The sequence below is a fragment of the Takifugu flavidus genome, chromosome 21 (genome assembly GCF_003711565.1).
Source record: "Takifugu flavidus isolate HTHZ2018 chromosome 21, ASM371156v2, whole genome shotgun sequence".
Taxonomy (NCBI): Eukaryota; Metazoa; Chordata; class Actinopteri; order Tetraodontiformes; family Tetraodontidae; genus Takifugu; species Takifugu flavidus.
Window position 1 is genome coordinate 11,315,877 of NC_079540.1, and position 16,637 is coordinate 11,332,513.

Below are 16,637 nucleotides of genomic sequence, written 5' to 3' on the forward strand. Positions count from 1 at the left end.
TGTGTATTGTTTTCTTTCTTTTGCTCGTTTGGAAAAAAGTGACGTGGCCGGCATTGCCACGTGATGCCACACTGATGATGCTGACGGTGGTGTTTGGTTACCTTGGTTCCAGGTTTGATTCCACTGAGTTGTGCAGGTTGGAGGTGAGTCCGGTGATGGAGACGGACGTGTTCAAGACGCTCCTTAATGAACAGGAAGTGGAGGCGGCACTTATCGCAGGTGTACGTATGCTTCATCTACACAGCCGCACATAAGAAGCCATTAGGGACACGCACAGCTCAGCAGGTACGTGTGTGTGTGTGTGTGTGTGTAGGTGTGGTACCTGGTGTATGCTGAAGTGCTGCTGGTAGCAGGTGCTGTTGTGCAGGACTCTCAGACAGTACCGGCACAGAAAATGTTTGGTGTTGGCGTGAAACTGTTCAAAGTGAAAACACAAATCTGAGTAGAAGGATGACCTGAAGTCACACACCTGCGGGACACAGAGCCACACGTTAGTAACCATGACTGGTCAGACGGGGATGATGGCGAAGGACGGGACTCACCTGGCAGACGTAGGGCATCTCCCCTGGCCTGTGGGTGTACTTCATGTGCTGGAGGAACGCCGGTTCGTTAGCAAACGTCAACTCACAGATCTTACACTTGCCTGGGGAGGAAAGTGATTTCACCACACATCAACCATCATGGGGGGGGGCACGCAATTAAAGTAAACATTCAGACACAGACTTGAATCACACAGCATCACAACAACCAATCAGAGTTGAGGGATTCTGAGAACATCTAAGGGACGTGTCAGAGATAGACAGATACACACCTGCTGGTTGTTCTGCTGGTTGATGAACAGCCTCAATGTGACTCTGCAGCTGGAATGGAGACAAGTAGCAACGGAAACAATGGGGACATGTAGGACGTCGACCTTCAGAGGATCCTCCTGGCAAAGACATGTTGGACACATGCTCATGCATGTGATTCATCAACCTGAAATGAAATGCAAATAAATATATTATTAATGCGTTATTACATCCTCCGTGGTGTCATGTTTAAATACAGAATAAATACGGCCGGTGCAACAGGCTCAAGTGTGTCTGTAAAGACGGTCAACACACGTGTCTGCTGGCTGGCGTGTGTGAAGGCGTCTCACGTGATGTTGTTGTACAGTGCCTTTGGACAGTGGATGCAGTCGAACGGTCCAGCACATTCTAGCTGTTCCGACTGTTGACTGGTGACAGGCGGTTGGGGGGTGGAGCCGTAGTAGAAGTCCTCCACCATGATCACCAGTTTGCCTTGAGGTTTATGCAGAGGTTCATCCTGGTCGTGCTGGAACGGCAAAGCAGAGCGGCTAAGCTGCTCTGGCTCAACGTCGTCGGGCATTTTGTGTGTGGTGGAGATGACCGGTGAGGGGCTCTTATTCTGAAAGATGAATACAGGAAGCAAAACACTATGATAAGACTTTTACTACTCTGATTACCTGAAAAATGAGGTTCCGATCTGACTCACATCAGATGCTCCATGTTCCAGTCTCGGTCTAGTCTTGCACACTTTGCCAACAGTTTGAGCTCCTCTGTCAGTTCTTAAGGCTTTATACCTCTCTGTCCTCCTCCTCTTCCTCAGGTACTGCTTCTTCCTTTTCTTCAGGATGTTCAAACTGTCAGCAAGTGCAGGACTGCACAGCTGCAAGAGTGCAGGAGGTGCAGTCAACATCTGACCTCACTATTTTAGCCAAGATTTGGGGTGACGACTTACACACATGAATCCTCGAAGCTCGGCGATCAGTTTGTACTGAGATCTGCAGGTTTGACAGTCAGGAGGAGAGACGGGTTCCAGGTTACCTGAGAACAAAAACAAACATGACCCTGCTATGATCTCTTCCTGCACCATTCTGGATCAGAGCTCAGTGGAATGTGGGTGCAGCTGAGGATGGAGGTTTGGTTCCTGCATCTAGTCAAACGTTCACTGTTAGGTCACATCTTAGCTATGCTGTTATAGGCCGAGGCTGCCGGGGTCCGGAAACATGATCACCTGACAGGCCTCTGTCACCCCACTGGGTCATGGTTTCTTCTCCTCTCCTCTCCTCATCAAGCAGACTAGTTATGCTGATTCCTGTGCAGTTTTTCTGCCCCCCCCCCTCTATTTATTGACAGGTATCGCCGCCTTCGGAGCTGCATGATGACCTCCGGCCCAGCTGACCCCCCGTTGTATAGTGTATTTTTGTGTGTGTTTCTGTGCCTCTCCTCTCTTTACCCAGCCCCCCATGAGCAGGAGGGTCCCCCTACATGAGCCTGGTCCTGCTCAAGGTTTCTTCCTGTTAAAGGGGAGTTTTTCCTTGCCACTGTTGCTTGTCTGGGGTTAGGCCCTGGGCTTCTGGAAAGCGCCTTGAAACAATTTTGAATGTATAAGACGCTATATAAATAAAGATTGATTTGATTTGTGAGATGGCATCTGCGTGTTCAGCTTTGTTCCTTTTTGCCTGTTCCTATGCTTCTCAGAGCTCTGTCGATCCAGCTGGTGCTGCAGCTCTGACAGAGGCTGATCGGATGAAAACACCAACCTTGGAGAGGCAGTTTTGCTGGAGCTGCAGGGTGGTGGGAATCTGGGGAGATGGGTGCAGCTTGTGTCCTTTCTCCACTCACTGGCTCATTTACACTGTGTTTATTGAAAACTCTCTCAGCTGCTTCACCTGAGACGACCGCTGTAAGACAAAGTGGACAACGCCATCAGCAGGTGGCGCTGTTGTTAACAACAGGTGATGCTGCATAAGGACGAGGGTAGGCTCTGCAAAGGTAGAGTGGATAACCTGTGATGACAGGTGTGGAATGAGCCAGTGATGGAGGGGTCTGAACGGTGGTTCCACAGGTGTGGTGGGCGTTCTCCACAGGAATCAGGTCTTGGACTGTGTTGAACCCACTGGCTGATCTACCAGGGTGAGAGCACAGCTTCAGCTCTGCACCTGCAGGGAGGAGGGGGCGGGAGAGACATGAGCTAAATCAGACCAGGTCCAGATGTTTTACTGACGCCAACATGAAGTGTCTGACCTGTAGACAGCAGTGGCATCAGCTGTCCATTCACCATGAAGCTCAGAGGAGCGCTTGAGCACTGAAAACACACAAATGTCAATCAGCCCACCTGAAATCAGAATCCCGATCAAGAATCTGATCCCTGCTTAAGCTGTCGCTGAATTATTCAGAAATCTTTTTATTTTTAGAAATCCAATTTTATCTGGCAGTTCTGCAGAAGTTTCCATGGTGACCAAAGCAAACAGACTTGTCTGACAATGACACAGCCTTCCTGATAGTGATACCAGGAATCAATTCATGTCCAATCAGGTCACATGTGTCCATTTACCTCTTTAACGCGGCTGCTGCTCCTGCTTGCTGGTTCCACTGGTTGAAGTGGTAAAGGTATCACCCTGACTGCTGCCTTGTCTTCTTTGTTATCCATCAGTAGGCCACAAACGTCTTCTGCTCCAGGCTTCAACACCACTCCCTCCACCAGCCACTGTAGAAGTTACCATAGCAATGATGATTACAGAGACACAGGTAACAACTCCTACATCTTAAACTGTCACCATCTCTTAAGTTCCTGTCAGAGGCTGATAAGGAAATCTTCAGTATCAAAGATTTAGCTGATTGATCCTCTGGTAGTTAATCAATAAGATGGCCAATCACTTAATTTGAGGTGCAACTCTAGATTTCTTCTCTCCATCTCACACTATTAGAGATAAATAGTCAGATCGTTGTGACAGCAGATTTAGAGACTTTGTAAAAGGTTTCTGTTCACATCTGGCAAATGTCATTCCAAAATATGAAAGGTTTAATGTCATGACACTCCTGGGAGGAAATAATAATAAAAGTTCGATTTTAAGTGAACGTCTGCGTAAGCAATGACATTAAAGATAAAATGTAATCACTTTCTTCACAGACTAACCTCATTCGTGACAGCTTAGAGTTTACTCTTATTTGCGTTTCATTTACGCACTTTATATTTTAATCGTATGATTTTTTAAGGTTCAACAAATATATAAAAATTGATCTGATATAAAGGGTATCAGTGTAAAAAAAAAAGTCAAGCAGCCTTCTATTTTAAAAAACTTAGGAAGCAAGCAAAAGTATTTGGTTTGTCAAATAAACCAGCAGCGCACGGAGCATTTTAAATGATCTTATTTGTGTAAATATATTTTCTGAAAATTGAACAGTTGTGCTGACTGTAGCACCCACAACACAGCCAACTTCATTATACTCATGCTAATAGGCTAATGGTTAGCCTAGCAGCTACTCAGAGAATTCATTAACTCTTCGCGCTTAACATTGAAACGACTAAAGACCAAGTTCGCTTACCTTCCGTATATTAACTAATCACTTATTCCATAAAAATCCACCTTTAAACTGCGCCTTTTCCAAAACTAAAGAATGAATCCACGAGCTTCATGACCGAGAGGTGTTAGCAGAGAGCCATTACACACTGTTCACGGCTGTGTAACGTGGAGGGCACTAGAGTATCCTTCCACCAACCCATCTCATTATGTAGATAAGACCTGTTTAACGGCGGATTGATATCTGCTGCGAAGTGCAGAATAATGGCATGTATAACTGAAATAATTTAAAATATTTTATTGCTCATCGGGCAAAGCGCAACCCATAACAGAGCACAGAAAAATAAACAACATCGCACCAATAGTCCTAGTTGACCCAGATTACCCCATTTTTGTTGCGCATACTGAATATTGCTAACTGATAGCATGCTAACGCTAAACACTCCTGCTTAGTTTCTAACAGTTTATGAATTTGCATGATTATTTGCTACATTTTCGCCAGATGTCATAGCTAACTTCCTGTGGTGTGGGGCGTGTTTGCCTGGGATTTCACGATGTTTCACACACTTTTGCATGTCCTCTAAACTAACAGGAACACGAGGTTTTGGCTGAAGCTAACTTCATCGTCAGGCTCATGTGGGTTAAAACAAAGCTTTAGTGGATTTTTAGAGCACGAAGCAGGAGTTGTCTCATCAAATTTAGATTTTTGACTGTATATTTACATTCAATAAAGGCAGCGCGGTCCTGTTTTGCTTTTGCAAAGAAAATCCACCCAAAAATATCCAGATGTGATCTATTACATCATAATAATCAGAATTTATTGGCGGAAAAGACTTAAGTCTCAGTGTGCGTTGTCAATCTAAGCCAGCGTGTTTTAAACAGGTGAAACATGTACAGAATCAAATATCAAATGGAACAATATTTTTTAATATAGTATGAACACATATTAGCGAACTCTGATTTTAGTCAGGCTGACTATTAGCTGGATGGATTAAAGTCTTTTAGCATATGACGTTTATGTTAATCTATCCTAACGCTCCCTGTTGTTTTATGCATATTAAAAAACTATGTGTACCTTTTAATGTGAAGGATAATTCTTCTCCCTAATTTAAAATGTACTGAATAAACGATCGATTATTTAGTTTAACAAAGCACATCAAAAAAATACTAGACTTTTATGAATTAATTCTTGGATTAAAATGACCGAAATCTGTATCTGGATGACCGCGTGACGCGGACGCGCTAGTGACGTCAGAGACCCGGAAGTAAACGCGCAGCGATGTTTTCGTAGCATCAGCTCAGCTGGTTTTCCCCAGAGCTCCTCCGCTGTTGTCGGCTTTCTCTGCTCCTTTTCTTGTCGTTGACTTTCTGCGTCGCCACCATGAACGTGACGCTCGCTGTGAAGCAGTATGTCACCAAAATGATTGAGAACAGTGGACCCGGGATGAAGGTTCTGCTGATGGACCGAGAAACGGTGAGAGTCCTCCGGCCGCAGCCGCTACAGGCCCCGCTGTGATCGGGACCAGGCAGGTCCAGCCTGTTAGGGCAAGTCTTGTACTGAGGACTGTACTTCAAACCTGTTTTACGTTTTATTACAGAATCAAATCGCCAAATTGATAATAAAGAAGAACACAGACAACAGCCAGTCATTTGTTGTCATTCAATAGCTTCATTAAACTAGTAAAATCTATTAAATACAGTTCTCTCGCCTTATAAACATTATTGGCACCAAATCCTTATACACCTGAAAGTTATAGGTTTCCATGGTTGCCCATGACTGGGCAATACACGTGTCCCCGAGTCTAGAGTGTGTGTTTTTGTGTGTGCAGCCAACTACACCGTCTTTTCTCCACACTAAACTGAATCGAGTTATTTGAAATTTCTATTGCCACCGATGTCAGAACATGCCAAGCGGATTGGATTTTTAAATGGAATTTGGTGCACTGACCTGTCAGTAGGGGGTTCTGTCAAACCAGGGGGGCCAGTAGGCGGCCCCCAGGGACAAAATCCAGCCGGGGTTTCTGTCCTAACCGGGAGAAAAATGCTTTCAGTGAGGCAGTGGAACCACAGATCTCCCTTTTATTATGCGTGTGTGTGTGTGTGTGTGTAGACCAGCATTGTGAGTGTGGTGTACACTCAGTCAGAAATCCTGCAGAAGGAAGTCTATCTGTTTGAGCGAATCGACTCCAAGAACAGAGACAACATGAAACACCTGAAGGCCATCTGCTTTCTAAGACCCACCAAGGTACTCGTGCCTGACCCCCACAGGATGTAACCATAGTAACCAGGATGACCAGTGTCTGCCTTTTGCAGGAGAATGTGGAGCAACTCATCCAGGAGCTTAGACGACCGAAATACAGCGTCTACTTCATCTGTAAGTGTCTGACTGCAGGAGACAGAGGAGACAGGACTGTCTGATGTCTTCTAATGCTTAAACACTGATGCGTACGCGCATGTGTGTGTGTGTGTGTGTGTGTGTGTGTTCCAGACTTCAGTAACGTGATCAGTAAGAGTGAAATCAAAGCTCTGGCTGAGGCTGATGAACAGGAGGTGGTGGCTGAGGTGCAGGTGAGGGTTCAGACCAAATGCTGATCTTTCAGGGGTCACCGCGGCTCCTCGTTGTTGGTCACAGTAAGATGTTGTGATTTGAACTGTGTTTGTTTGTGTCTGCAGGAGTTTTACGGAGATTTTATTGCCGTCAATCCTCACCTGTTCTCATTGAACCTGCAGGGTGTGGCCAGGGTGAGAGAGAACACACCGTCGCACTTGTTCCCTTTGCTTGGATAGATTCGGTTGATGGTGATTTCCATGTTTTCAGGGGCGCAGCTGGGACTCCTCCATGTTGTCTCGCTGTACTCATGGTTTGACCTCTGTCCTGCTGGCTCTGAAGAAATGTCCAATGATCCGCTACCAGCTGTCGTCTGACATGGCTAAACGGCTCGGAGAGAGCGTCAAGGTTTCCAGGGCAACAGCCCCTCATCACATGCGAGCTCACGCGCGTTTATTTGGACGTGTGACACGTTCTCTTCTCTCCGTCAGCAAATCATCACAAAGGAGTACGAGCTGTTTGACTTCAGGAAGACGGAAGTTCCTCCTGTGCTGCTGATCCTCGACCGCAGCGACGACGCCATCACACCTCTGCTCAATCAGGTGCGCGGTCACATCGTGATCCACAGTTTCCAAATCAAACTTTTGGTTCTAATGTGTGTCTTGTCCTGTCCTGCAGTGGACGTACCAGGCCATGGTCCATGAGCTCCTGGGACTTAACAACAACCGGATCGACCTGTCCAGGGTCCCCGGGATCAGTAAAGACCTGAGGGAGGTGGTCCTCTCTGCAGATAACGATGAGTTCTACGCTAATGTGAGTCCTCTCACCTGTGATGTGTCCAGGTAACCATGTGACCCGACCTGAGTCCAGCCTAATAAAACTGTGTGTGTCTTAGAACTTGTACCTGAATTTTGGGGAAATTGGTACCAACATTAAAAACCTGATGGAGGATTTTCAGAAGAAAAAACCAAAAGGACAACAGAAGCTGGAGTCCATCTCCGATATGAAGGTCAGACACACAAAGACAGGTGAGACAGGTGGTTGTCAGTGTCGATGTCACACACACACATTCTCCCTTTCTCTTCAGGCCTTTGTTGAGAACTACCCCCAGTTTAAAAAGATGTCTGGGACCGTGTCCAAACACGTGACAGTGGTCGGGGAGTTGTCTCGGCTGGTGTCGGAACGTCGGCTGATGGAAGTCTCAGAGGTGGAGCAGGAGCTGGCCTGTCAGAACGACCATTCCAGTGCCCAGCAGGTAGCCAACACACACCTGGAACACTACACACATTCTTACGCACTAATGACAAGCTAAACATGAACGTCAGTGGAATTGTGCTGCCCCCTAAAGGGTGGACCCTGTATTTTAACATGAATTATATCAGCAATGCAACTTAAAGTATGATGTTTCTCTTGTTGCTGTGGAAATAAGAAGTGTGTATGCACGTGCATGATGTGTCATCAAGTACACTGTGGGGTGTTTGTGGGACTGCAATTGATAAACTGTTAAACCAACAAGACAAAGGACAAGCCTGATGTTGTGCAGCTGGTGAGCGTGACGGAGAACAATGTTTTCGGGCTTTCTGTAGAAGGTCCGGCGGCTCCTGCAGAACCCGCGTGTCACAGAGCTGGACGCCGTCCGCCTCGTCATGCTCTACGCTCTGAGATACGAACGCCACAGCAGCAGCATCCTGCCGGCTTTGATGGATGAGCTCAGCAAGAGGGGAGTATCTGAGCGACACCGCAGGGTAATGTCATCACACCAACAGCACGTCCCAGCTGGAGACAACTGGTCAGGAAGTCACGTGTGTGTGTGTGTGTGTTTAAGATGGTGAAGTCAGTGGTGGAGTATGGAGGGAAAAGGGTCAGAGGAAGTGACCTAATCACGGCTACAGACGCCGTCGCCATCACCAAACAGTTCTTCAAAGGCTTCTCAGTATGCACACACACCCACACACGCACATCCACACACACGCTTGCAGAAAGAGGGACTCACCTGTGTGTGTGTGTGTGTGTGTGTGTTACCAGGGTGTGGAGAATGTGTATACTCAGCATCAACCTCTCCTCAATGACACTCTGGATCAGCTGATCAAAGGTCGCTTGAAAGACAGTCAGTTTCCTTACCTGGGCGCCAGCAGCCTCCGAGACAGGTAACACACACACACACACACACACGTACAGGTTACTGTACTTATTGATGTCTGATAGGTGTCACAACTGATTTATTCTGTGTGTGTGCGTGCACGTGTGCCTGAGACAGGCCTCAGGACATCATTGTCTTCATAATTGGTGGTGCCACATTTGAAGAAGCTCTCAGCGTCTACAACCTGAACCGCAGCTCACCTGGAGTCCGCATCGTTTTGGGAGGAAGTTCCATCCACAACACCAACAGGTGAGGACCTGTCAGTCTTCAGCACCACAGAAATGAACCTGGTGCCTCCTGTGAAACACCTCCCCTTCACCTGAACGTATATTCTTCTCTCAGTTTCCTGGAGGAAGTGATGTCAGCAACAGGTCACAGCAGCGACAGACCAGCAGGAACCGGTCGTCATAGTAACCGAAACTGAATATTTTGTAGGAGATGAAGCAACATTCCACCTGTGTTCGTGTGTTGTAGGTTAAATGTAAAAAATAAGATCCCTGTTGTTTTGACCACTCTGAGCTTTTCATAACAAATCTGACACACTCGGAATCTGATGGAGGATCCAGTCCAGTAATCAACTCCCACCAACTAGTAAAGCAGTGTGTTCTGCTATGTGTTCTCATCTCCGTGGAAGATTCTGTTTGGAGATGGATGCCTGTCACTTTCCAGCATTTGATCTGTAGTCACTTATTGATCAATACCAAGTGTCCGTGCGTTGCTGCAGTTGAAAGTGCTGCGGACAGTCTGTAAAAACCTCCAGCTTACTGAGCTAAAGGTAATGCTGCGGTTGAGTTGGTGTTCTCCTGATCTTGTATTAGTCCCAACAGAACCAGAACAATGTCAGACTGCTGAAATGAATAAAACTGATGTTTTTACTGATAAGTGATGAAGTTGAGCGTTAATGGAGGACCTGATGAGTTGAGAACAAAATTACAATGGAGATCAAACCCTCAAGTCAACCTTTACCTCAAAACCTGTATTAAATGTTGCTTCAGTGGCTGTTCATATCATTATTAAACAAATTTAAACCACAATAATACAAAGACCAAACCTAAGCGGCGCAGTCGTTATTATAACTGTTATTCCAGGTCGTGTCGCTAGATGGCGGAGTCGCGCTCTAATTACAAATACAGCGCGCGATCACGTGTCCGAGCGCGTTCACGCGTGACGATGAAGAGAGAGAGAGCATCTGTACGCACACACACACACACACACACACACACACGCATACACCGAGCAGAGAAGCAAACGGTCGGGTTATCGGTGCAGGATCTACCGGACTCGGAGCTTTTGTGGTGCCGCCGAACATTCCGCCGGACCGGGACCGACCTCCGCGTCCGTGTGATCGTCCGGCGAGTTCTGAGGAGAATGAAGAAGAGCGCGGCGAGCAAACGGGTAGGAACGCGTTCTGCTCATCTGCATCATTCTTCCATCCATCCATCCATCCGTCCATCCATCCATCCGTCCGTCCGACCATTCCGACGCGGTCTGGTGATGAAGATCTGCTCCTCTTCATCAGCCCGGTTCAGGCTAAAGATAAAAAGGGACGATGATGAAGTGATGAAGGCTTGCTGCAGTATTAATTCAGTGAAAACACTGACACTACAGCATAGCACAAGTAGTATTATATACGAAAAGAAAAGTAACCAGTAGACTTTCTGATGAATGGGCCCCCGAGATGCTCGTGATACTATTATGGGATACCATCAGGTGCAGAGGAAAGTGGGCTTACCAGTGCGCCGTAGTGTCTTGTGTGCGCACTTAATGCTCCTGTTGTCTTCTAAAGTCTTCTCCGTTGGTTCTTTGTGGGTTTTCAGGGGGTCCAGGATTCGGGCCAGCAGCCCACCCAGCAGCCGGACAAAGTGGGCTGGATCAGGAAGTTCTGCGGCCGCGGGATCTTCAGAGAACTGTGGAGGAACCGCTTCATGATCCTCAGAGGAGAACACCTCTACATCTCTGAGAAAGAGGTGAGACGCCTGCTGATGTCTGCACGCTATCAGAGAGGATTGTGGGTAGTTTTCTGCCGCTCAGAGTGATTGATTGTGTGATTTGTTCACGATTCCTCTTTAACTCGCCTACACCATCATCATAATCTCAAGAATCTCCCTTTCTCTCCACTCAGGTTAGGTGTAATCATTAAAATTCAGCAGCATTTGCAGGTTTTAGAACTCTGATGACGGGAGAAAATGCCAGAGGTGGCTGATGTTGCTCGGCCGGCAGGGGGCGCTACAGGCCCTGCGTGGTTCCCTATTAATAATAAAATCTTCTAGCTCCAGAAGAACCAAAATCGTGTTTGTTCTGTGGTTCAGGTTAATCTTCCTGAGCGATGCTGATTCATACCTGGATGGTGCTGCGTCACCGTCAGGAGTCATGTGACCTCTGACATCACAGCCTGATAGAAAACCTGCTGACCTGATTAGAATTAAAATATGCTGAGTTTACTCAGAAAAACCAATGGTGTCTGATTTGAACACTTGTGCGGTCAGCTGTGGGTCGCTGCTGTGACGTTAACGTATAAGACGAGTTTTTCTTCAGTTTAATTTGGTGCTAATGTGTTCTGTGTCTGCAGGTAAAAGACGACCGTAAAGCACAGGAAGTGTTCCATCTGGCCGATTACGAGCGCTCCGAGGAGCTTCGCAAAGCAAAGAGTCGGAGCAAGAAAAACCACAGCCGCTTTATTCTGCTGCGCTGCAAAAGGCCCGGAAACAGCGTGAGTACGTCCCACTGGGACATCACAGCAGCACCGGCGCTGTTTCATCTAAATAAGCATCGAGGGCCGTGCACGGTGATTAACTCTCCTCCCACTGTGAGATGAAAGTGGGTGAGAGGTTCTGGAGGTGTGATCCGGACCAGCCGGGTCCACGGGGCCGGAGAGGTGGTCGGCCATGCTGGGTCACATGATCAGTGTGAACGAGAGAATCTTCTGTTTTGGACAATTTAATAATTTAGTCTGTAATTATCATTATTCTGCCCTTTAATATGGAGCTTGTTGACGTGCACGTGCGAGCTGCGTGTTTTTGTGTCTGCGCCCTGATTGGTGGGTTTCCTCCGGGTCGCCGGATTAGTTCAGATCTGAGATTGGCCAAGCGTGTTGTTTCTCCCTCTTGTGGAAGGTTTAATCTGCACAATCCTGTTAGTGGGATGATGATGCAACAGAAAAATCCCTGCAGCACTTTCACGTTTGATTCCGCTGCAGCTGAAGAGAATCAGCAAGTCGGCCGAAAAAACCCTCAAATTTGCCTCTCTTCCTGAGCCCTTTGGACTCTGGGTGAGTTCGGGAGTGAAAAGAGGTCCGATACGTTTAGGAAGCCACGTGTTCGCAGTGTTTTACAATAAATAAACCAAAACATTAGTGGGAGAGAATCAGGGTCCAGGAAGGTCAGCAGGTCCAGATGTGTTGCGGTTCCCGTCAGCAGGTCGAAGAACGTCCATCCTGTTTTAAAAGTCTGACCTCTGTGATGATAACGACCTTTTTCTGTGTGAAGTTGAAGACGGACGGTAACACGGTGCATCTTTGCAGGTTCCCAACCTTCTGTTTCTTGCAGTCAGTCCTGAGGAGAAGGAATCATGGATCAACGCCCTCAACGTGGCTGTCACCAGAGCCAAGAACCGATCCTTTGATGAGGTCGGTCCTCCTTCCTTTGATGTGTTAAATCTGCCGCGGTATGACGCAATTCCCTTTCATGAAGGCGTCGACGCTAAGCAGATGTTCAGGAACACACACGCACCCAACCGGACCGCTTCATCCAGTTCTGGTTCAGAACCGTTGAAAACGTTAGCTTACTTTAGAGAACCTGACGTGTTTGTGTGATCAGGTGACTATCGAGGAGGATGGCGTGCTGGCTCACCCCACCAGAGACCGAGCGAAGATCCCCTACAGTCGCCGCCTGCCCACCAGAGGACACCTCCTGGCGGTGGTACCGGCTGTTCTGTCTGAGATCCGATGGTGAACGCGGCTGCCAGTAACCCCCCCTCATCTTCATGCTCCTCACAGGCCTCCACCTCCTCCCATGGCATGCTGACCCTTGACCTAGTTGCGGAGGAGGATGGTGCCCTTCAGGAGTACGACGACGACTGTGACGATTCCTGGGAGAACGACCTGCAGATGGAGGGGTCGTGCGTGCAGACGGACCTGATCCAATCTCGCCAGCGAGCCGACACGGACGTATCGAAGCTGCGCGTGACGTCCAAGGAGCCCAAGGTGAAGACGAGCAGTCTGCCCAGGGGCAGTGAAAGGTCCTGGGGGAAGAGCTCCCACCTGGATGCTGCAAAGGTCCACAAGAAACACCAGGTTCGGTTCGAGTTGCTTCTGTTCTGTATTCTGAAGCTGGACGGGAATCAGACAGACCTGATTAGGTTCCAACTGTGGGGTTACAGGTTCTTCAGGCTCAGTCTCGGACACCACAACCAGGGAAGAGGTTCATCGCGCACGCTCGGAGCCGCTGTGCCTCCATGGACGAAGTGCTGTCCTCCAGGTACACCTCGGCCACCTGGTCCAAAGCTCCCACCTTCTGGTTCTGCTCAATCCTTCATCCAGAAGATCACAGGAACTCAAGAGGTTTCTGTCTCTTTCTCACCTCCCTCAGACCTGCCATGATCCGCTCCGAGCTGCGGTCCGCCCTCCGTCGTTGTCCGACCGAGGAGGCAGCAGGAAGTGCAGCAGGAAGTGCGTCTCCGGTGCAGCCGGTGGGTCAGCTGCAGAGCCTCATCGCTCAGAGGATGCAGAGAGCCCAGGAGCTTCTGGAGGAGATGCGGCTGCAGGTCAGACGTTGGCGTCTCTGAAGGTCAATGGATGTTCTGAAATGTTCTAAAACTGGTTTTGACTCACAGGAGCTGCAGAAGGCCAAAGTGGAGCGGGAGCGAGGAGGCGGCTCGCCTTACCTGAAGGGCGTCGACTCTCCTCGCCTCCACCACCTCCGGGGTGCAGACTCCGCCCACTCGAGGTCGGTCCTCGAAAGCATGCTTAATGTTTCTGCTTGATCCGTGCGCACATCCCAGATTGTGACAGATTCTTTGGTTCGGCAGATCCTCTGGGTCGCCCAGGAGCCGGAGCAGCGACTCCCCTCGCCTCCGGGGCAAAGATTCCCCCCGTCTGAGGGGAAGAGAATCTCCCCGATCTAAAGCCAAGAGGAATCGGACCAAAGGGGCCGACTCACCTCGATCCAGAGGATCCAGTTCTCCTGCCACTAGAACCAAAGATTCTCCTCAACCCAAAGAGTCTCTGCAGCTCACAGCAGCTGATGCGGGTTCCTCACCACAGGTGCAGGGTCCATCCAGGTGCTCAGGTCCAGACCCAGAGGATGTTCCTGCTGCACAGAACTCGCCTGAACCAAATACTCGGGGTTCGAACACATCTCAGGTGAAATCAGGATCTGCGTTGTTGCAAAAATCGGAAACCTGCGGTTCTGATCCGGGATCACCTCGTTCGGATCAGAAGACCTCACCGAGCCCATCAGGATCCTTTGAGTCCTCACATTCCAGAACCGCTGACAACCCGTGTGTGTCCCCTCCTTCGCCGGTCCTGCTGAGGGAAGACGACCTTGACGTGGCGAGCCAGCGTGCTGAGGCAGAGCGCCTGCTGGAGGAGGCGGTGTCCTCCTGGAAGGAGGCTCAGGAAGTCCTGCAGGAGGTGAAGGAGCTGCAGAGCCAGACGCTCCGGCGCCAGCGCAGGAGAACCTACGAGAAGATGATGCCGACGCCAGCCATGACGGACGAGTCAGACACGATGGCCTCGCCAACATCTCCCGAGGAGGACGGCGAGAAGGCGTGAGGAGGGAGGGGCAGAAATGTGGATCGTTTGGAAACCAGCAGAACTCTCTGCAATGTCTGAAATCTTCTCCAGTCGCGGCACAGTTCTGCTTCATTCCCAGCAAAGTCTTTTTCCAAAGACACGTTTGGGTTTTGGAAATTTGAAAAGGGACTGTTTTTAATATAATTCCCAATTTTTCAAAGGTTTTCCAGTTTTATTACGAGATTTTATACCAGGAGTTCAGCAATAAAGAGCACAACGTGGTGGTGGTGGTGGTGGTGGTGCAGAGAGGGGGCGGGGGGTCACTAATTTATGTGAGATTTGTCTTGAAACAATTTTTATAAATGATCAGGTTTAATCACAAAAGTCTTTCCAGGGTCGATTTTCTACTACAATCAGGGATTTTATAAAAGTGAACAGCTAAAGACTTAAATAACGACGGTGGAGCTCATCAGTCATCTGGGGCCAAACTGGGGCCAGTCACAACCTTTGAGTGGCGTTCTAGAAGACTGGAGGGGGCGGGGCTTAGTTTATGGCTGCATGCGGCCACCAGGGGGCGATCACCTCCCTTAGGGACGAGGTAATAGGCAATAAGTGTTTATCAGGGACTCAACGTAAGGTTGAGGTTTAGCCCGTTAGCATCATTGGATCGCTAGCGAGATATGTAATCTGTGATCCAACCTGACAACATTGTACTAAAGTCACATTTAGGAAACTAAGAGTGACATTTATGCACCAGCAGGGGGCGCCAGGCCTTTCAATCCCAGCCTTTATTTCGCTTGGTCCTGATCTTTGCTGCGAAGTAATTTAACCTTTTTAAACTGTTGAGTTGTTAATGATACCAGGTCCAGTCTGTAAACAGGAACCAGAACCTCCAGAGGAACCAGACCAGGGACCCGCCGTGTTGTGGAATTGCATGTTTCTATTGTTGATTATTGCGTTTGTTCTTTTAGCTCAACGTGCATGTTCACTGCAGTGTTTTGATTGGTTCATGTTGACCACGCCCCTTTTTAACATGTGCAACCGGACACGATTTTTAATGAATTTATCTGTGACGTCTTAGTTTGAGATCAGTTGATGATGATTTACAGGAAGTTTTTGTCTTAAAGACGTTAAACAATAATGTACTTGTTGTAGTGAAAAAAACACCTCTTGGACACAAATTTGGATGATTTCATGTCGTTAGCCTTTTGTTGTCAATGTTAGCGTTTTTATCAGACTTGGCAGCAGCGGAACACTGTGAAGTTTCTTGATTGTGTATTGATTATCAGCTGCTGTCGACTGGTATTGATCACTTGGGCACCGTGTGCAGAAAAACACTGAATCCGCACTAATAACACAGGTCAGGCCTGATGCTGATGTAATGAAACGTGCACATTTCAGGCCCGATCTGAAGCTAATCGAGCGATCGACCCTTTTAGAGACGGCGCCATAGCAGGTCACGCTGTGGATAACAAGTTAGTCACCTTTACTGTTTTAATATAGGAACGTTTGCTTTGGTCTATTGGACCAAATTGTATTTAATTTCATTTGTTCACTGTAAATTTCTGCTGCTGATTTTGTAAATGTGACTTCTCGTTGGTCGGCGACTTAGGACAAAAGACACAACTTTCATTTCTGTTGTGAACTTTAAAAACTTGTTTTATGGTGCAAAAATTAAAAAAAACCTGTGAAAAACAAAGAAGAATGAATCCTTCGGTTGAATGAGGTGACAATTAGAAGGTCGAGGGTCAACACCATTCAGTTAGCTGTGAGCCGTTAGCATCTGTGAAGCTAGGGAAAGTTTAAATCAGGCAGAGGGAGGTCAGCGAGCAGATGTAGGGCAGGACGAGCAGCATCGCTCCATTACACAGCTCCACCTCTGTGTGTGTGTGTGTGTGTGTGTGGTGTGTGT

The 16,637-nt window shown here is 48.1% G+C and overlaps 2 protein-coding genes and 1 long non-coding RNA gene across 5 annotated transcripts; 2 read left to right on the forward strand and 1 right to left on the reverse strand.

Annotated features, from left to right (window-relative positions):
• The first annotated feature begins 5,545 nt into the window (after positions 1-5,545).
• vps45 (vacuolar protein sorting 45 homolog) lies at positions 5,546-9,876 on the forward strand. Its single transcript, XM_057021020.1, has 15 exons — positions 5,546-5,780; positions 6,417-6,551; positions 6,620-6,680; positions 6,795-6,874; positions 6,980-7,048; positions 7,125-7,262; positions 7,346-7,456; positions 7,533-7,667; positions 7,750-7,863; positions 7,942-8,109; positions 8,441-8,599; positions 8,680-8,787; positions 8,880-9,001; positions 9,112-9,243; positions 9,337-9,876. The coding sequence occupies exons 1-15, from the start codon at positions 5,688-5,690 to the stop codon at positions 9,416-9,418; spliced, it is 1,707 nt and encodes a 568-aa protein (XP_056877000.1). The 5' UTR covers positions 5,546-5,687; the 3' UTR covers positions 9,419-9,876.
• On the reverse strand, positions 9,844-11,021 carry LOC130518492 (uncharacterized). The gene is made up of 2 exons (XR_008948051.1): positions 10,727-11,021; positions 9,844-10,524 (listed from the first exon to the last, which is right to left on the reverse strand). It is a non-coding gene; the product is annotated as an uncharacterized LOC130518492 (long non-coding RNA).
• On the forward strand, positions 10,049-16,430 carry plekho1a (pleckstrin homology domain containing, family O member 1a). Of its 3 annotated transcripts, XM_057021010.1 has the most exons (11): positions 10,049-10,389; positions 10,812-10,961; positions 11,564-11,704; positions 12,515-12,619; positions 12,810-12,911; positions 12,989-13,285; positions 13,372-13,469; positions 13,581-13,755; positions 13,825-13,937; positions 14,020-14,216; positions 14,256-16,430. In XM_057021010.1, exons 1-11 carry the CDS (start codon positions 10,096-10,098, stop codon positions 14,762-14,764), a joined length of 2,181 nt encoding a protein of 726 aa, XP_056876990.1. In that variant the 5' UTR covers positions 10,049-10,095; the 3' UTR covers positions 14,765-16,430. The 3 variants fall into 3 exon arrangements, with proteins under 3 accessions (XP_056876990.1, XP_056876988.1, XP_056876989.1); XM_057021008.1 differs by having other exon boundaries at positions 14,020-16,430; XM_057021009.1 differs by having other exon boundaries at positions 12,810-12,908; positions 14,020-16,430.
• The last annotated feature ends 207 nt before the right edge of the window (positions 16,431-16,637 follow it).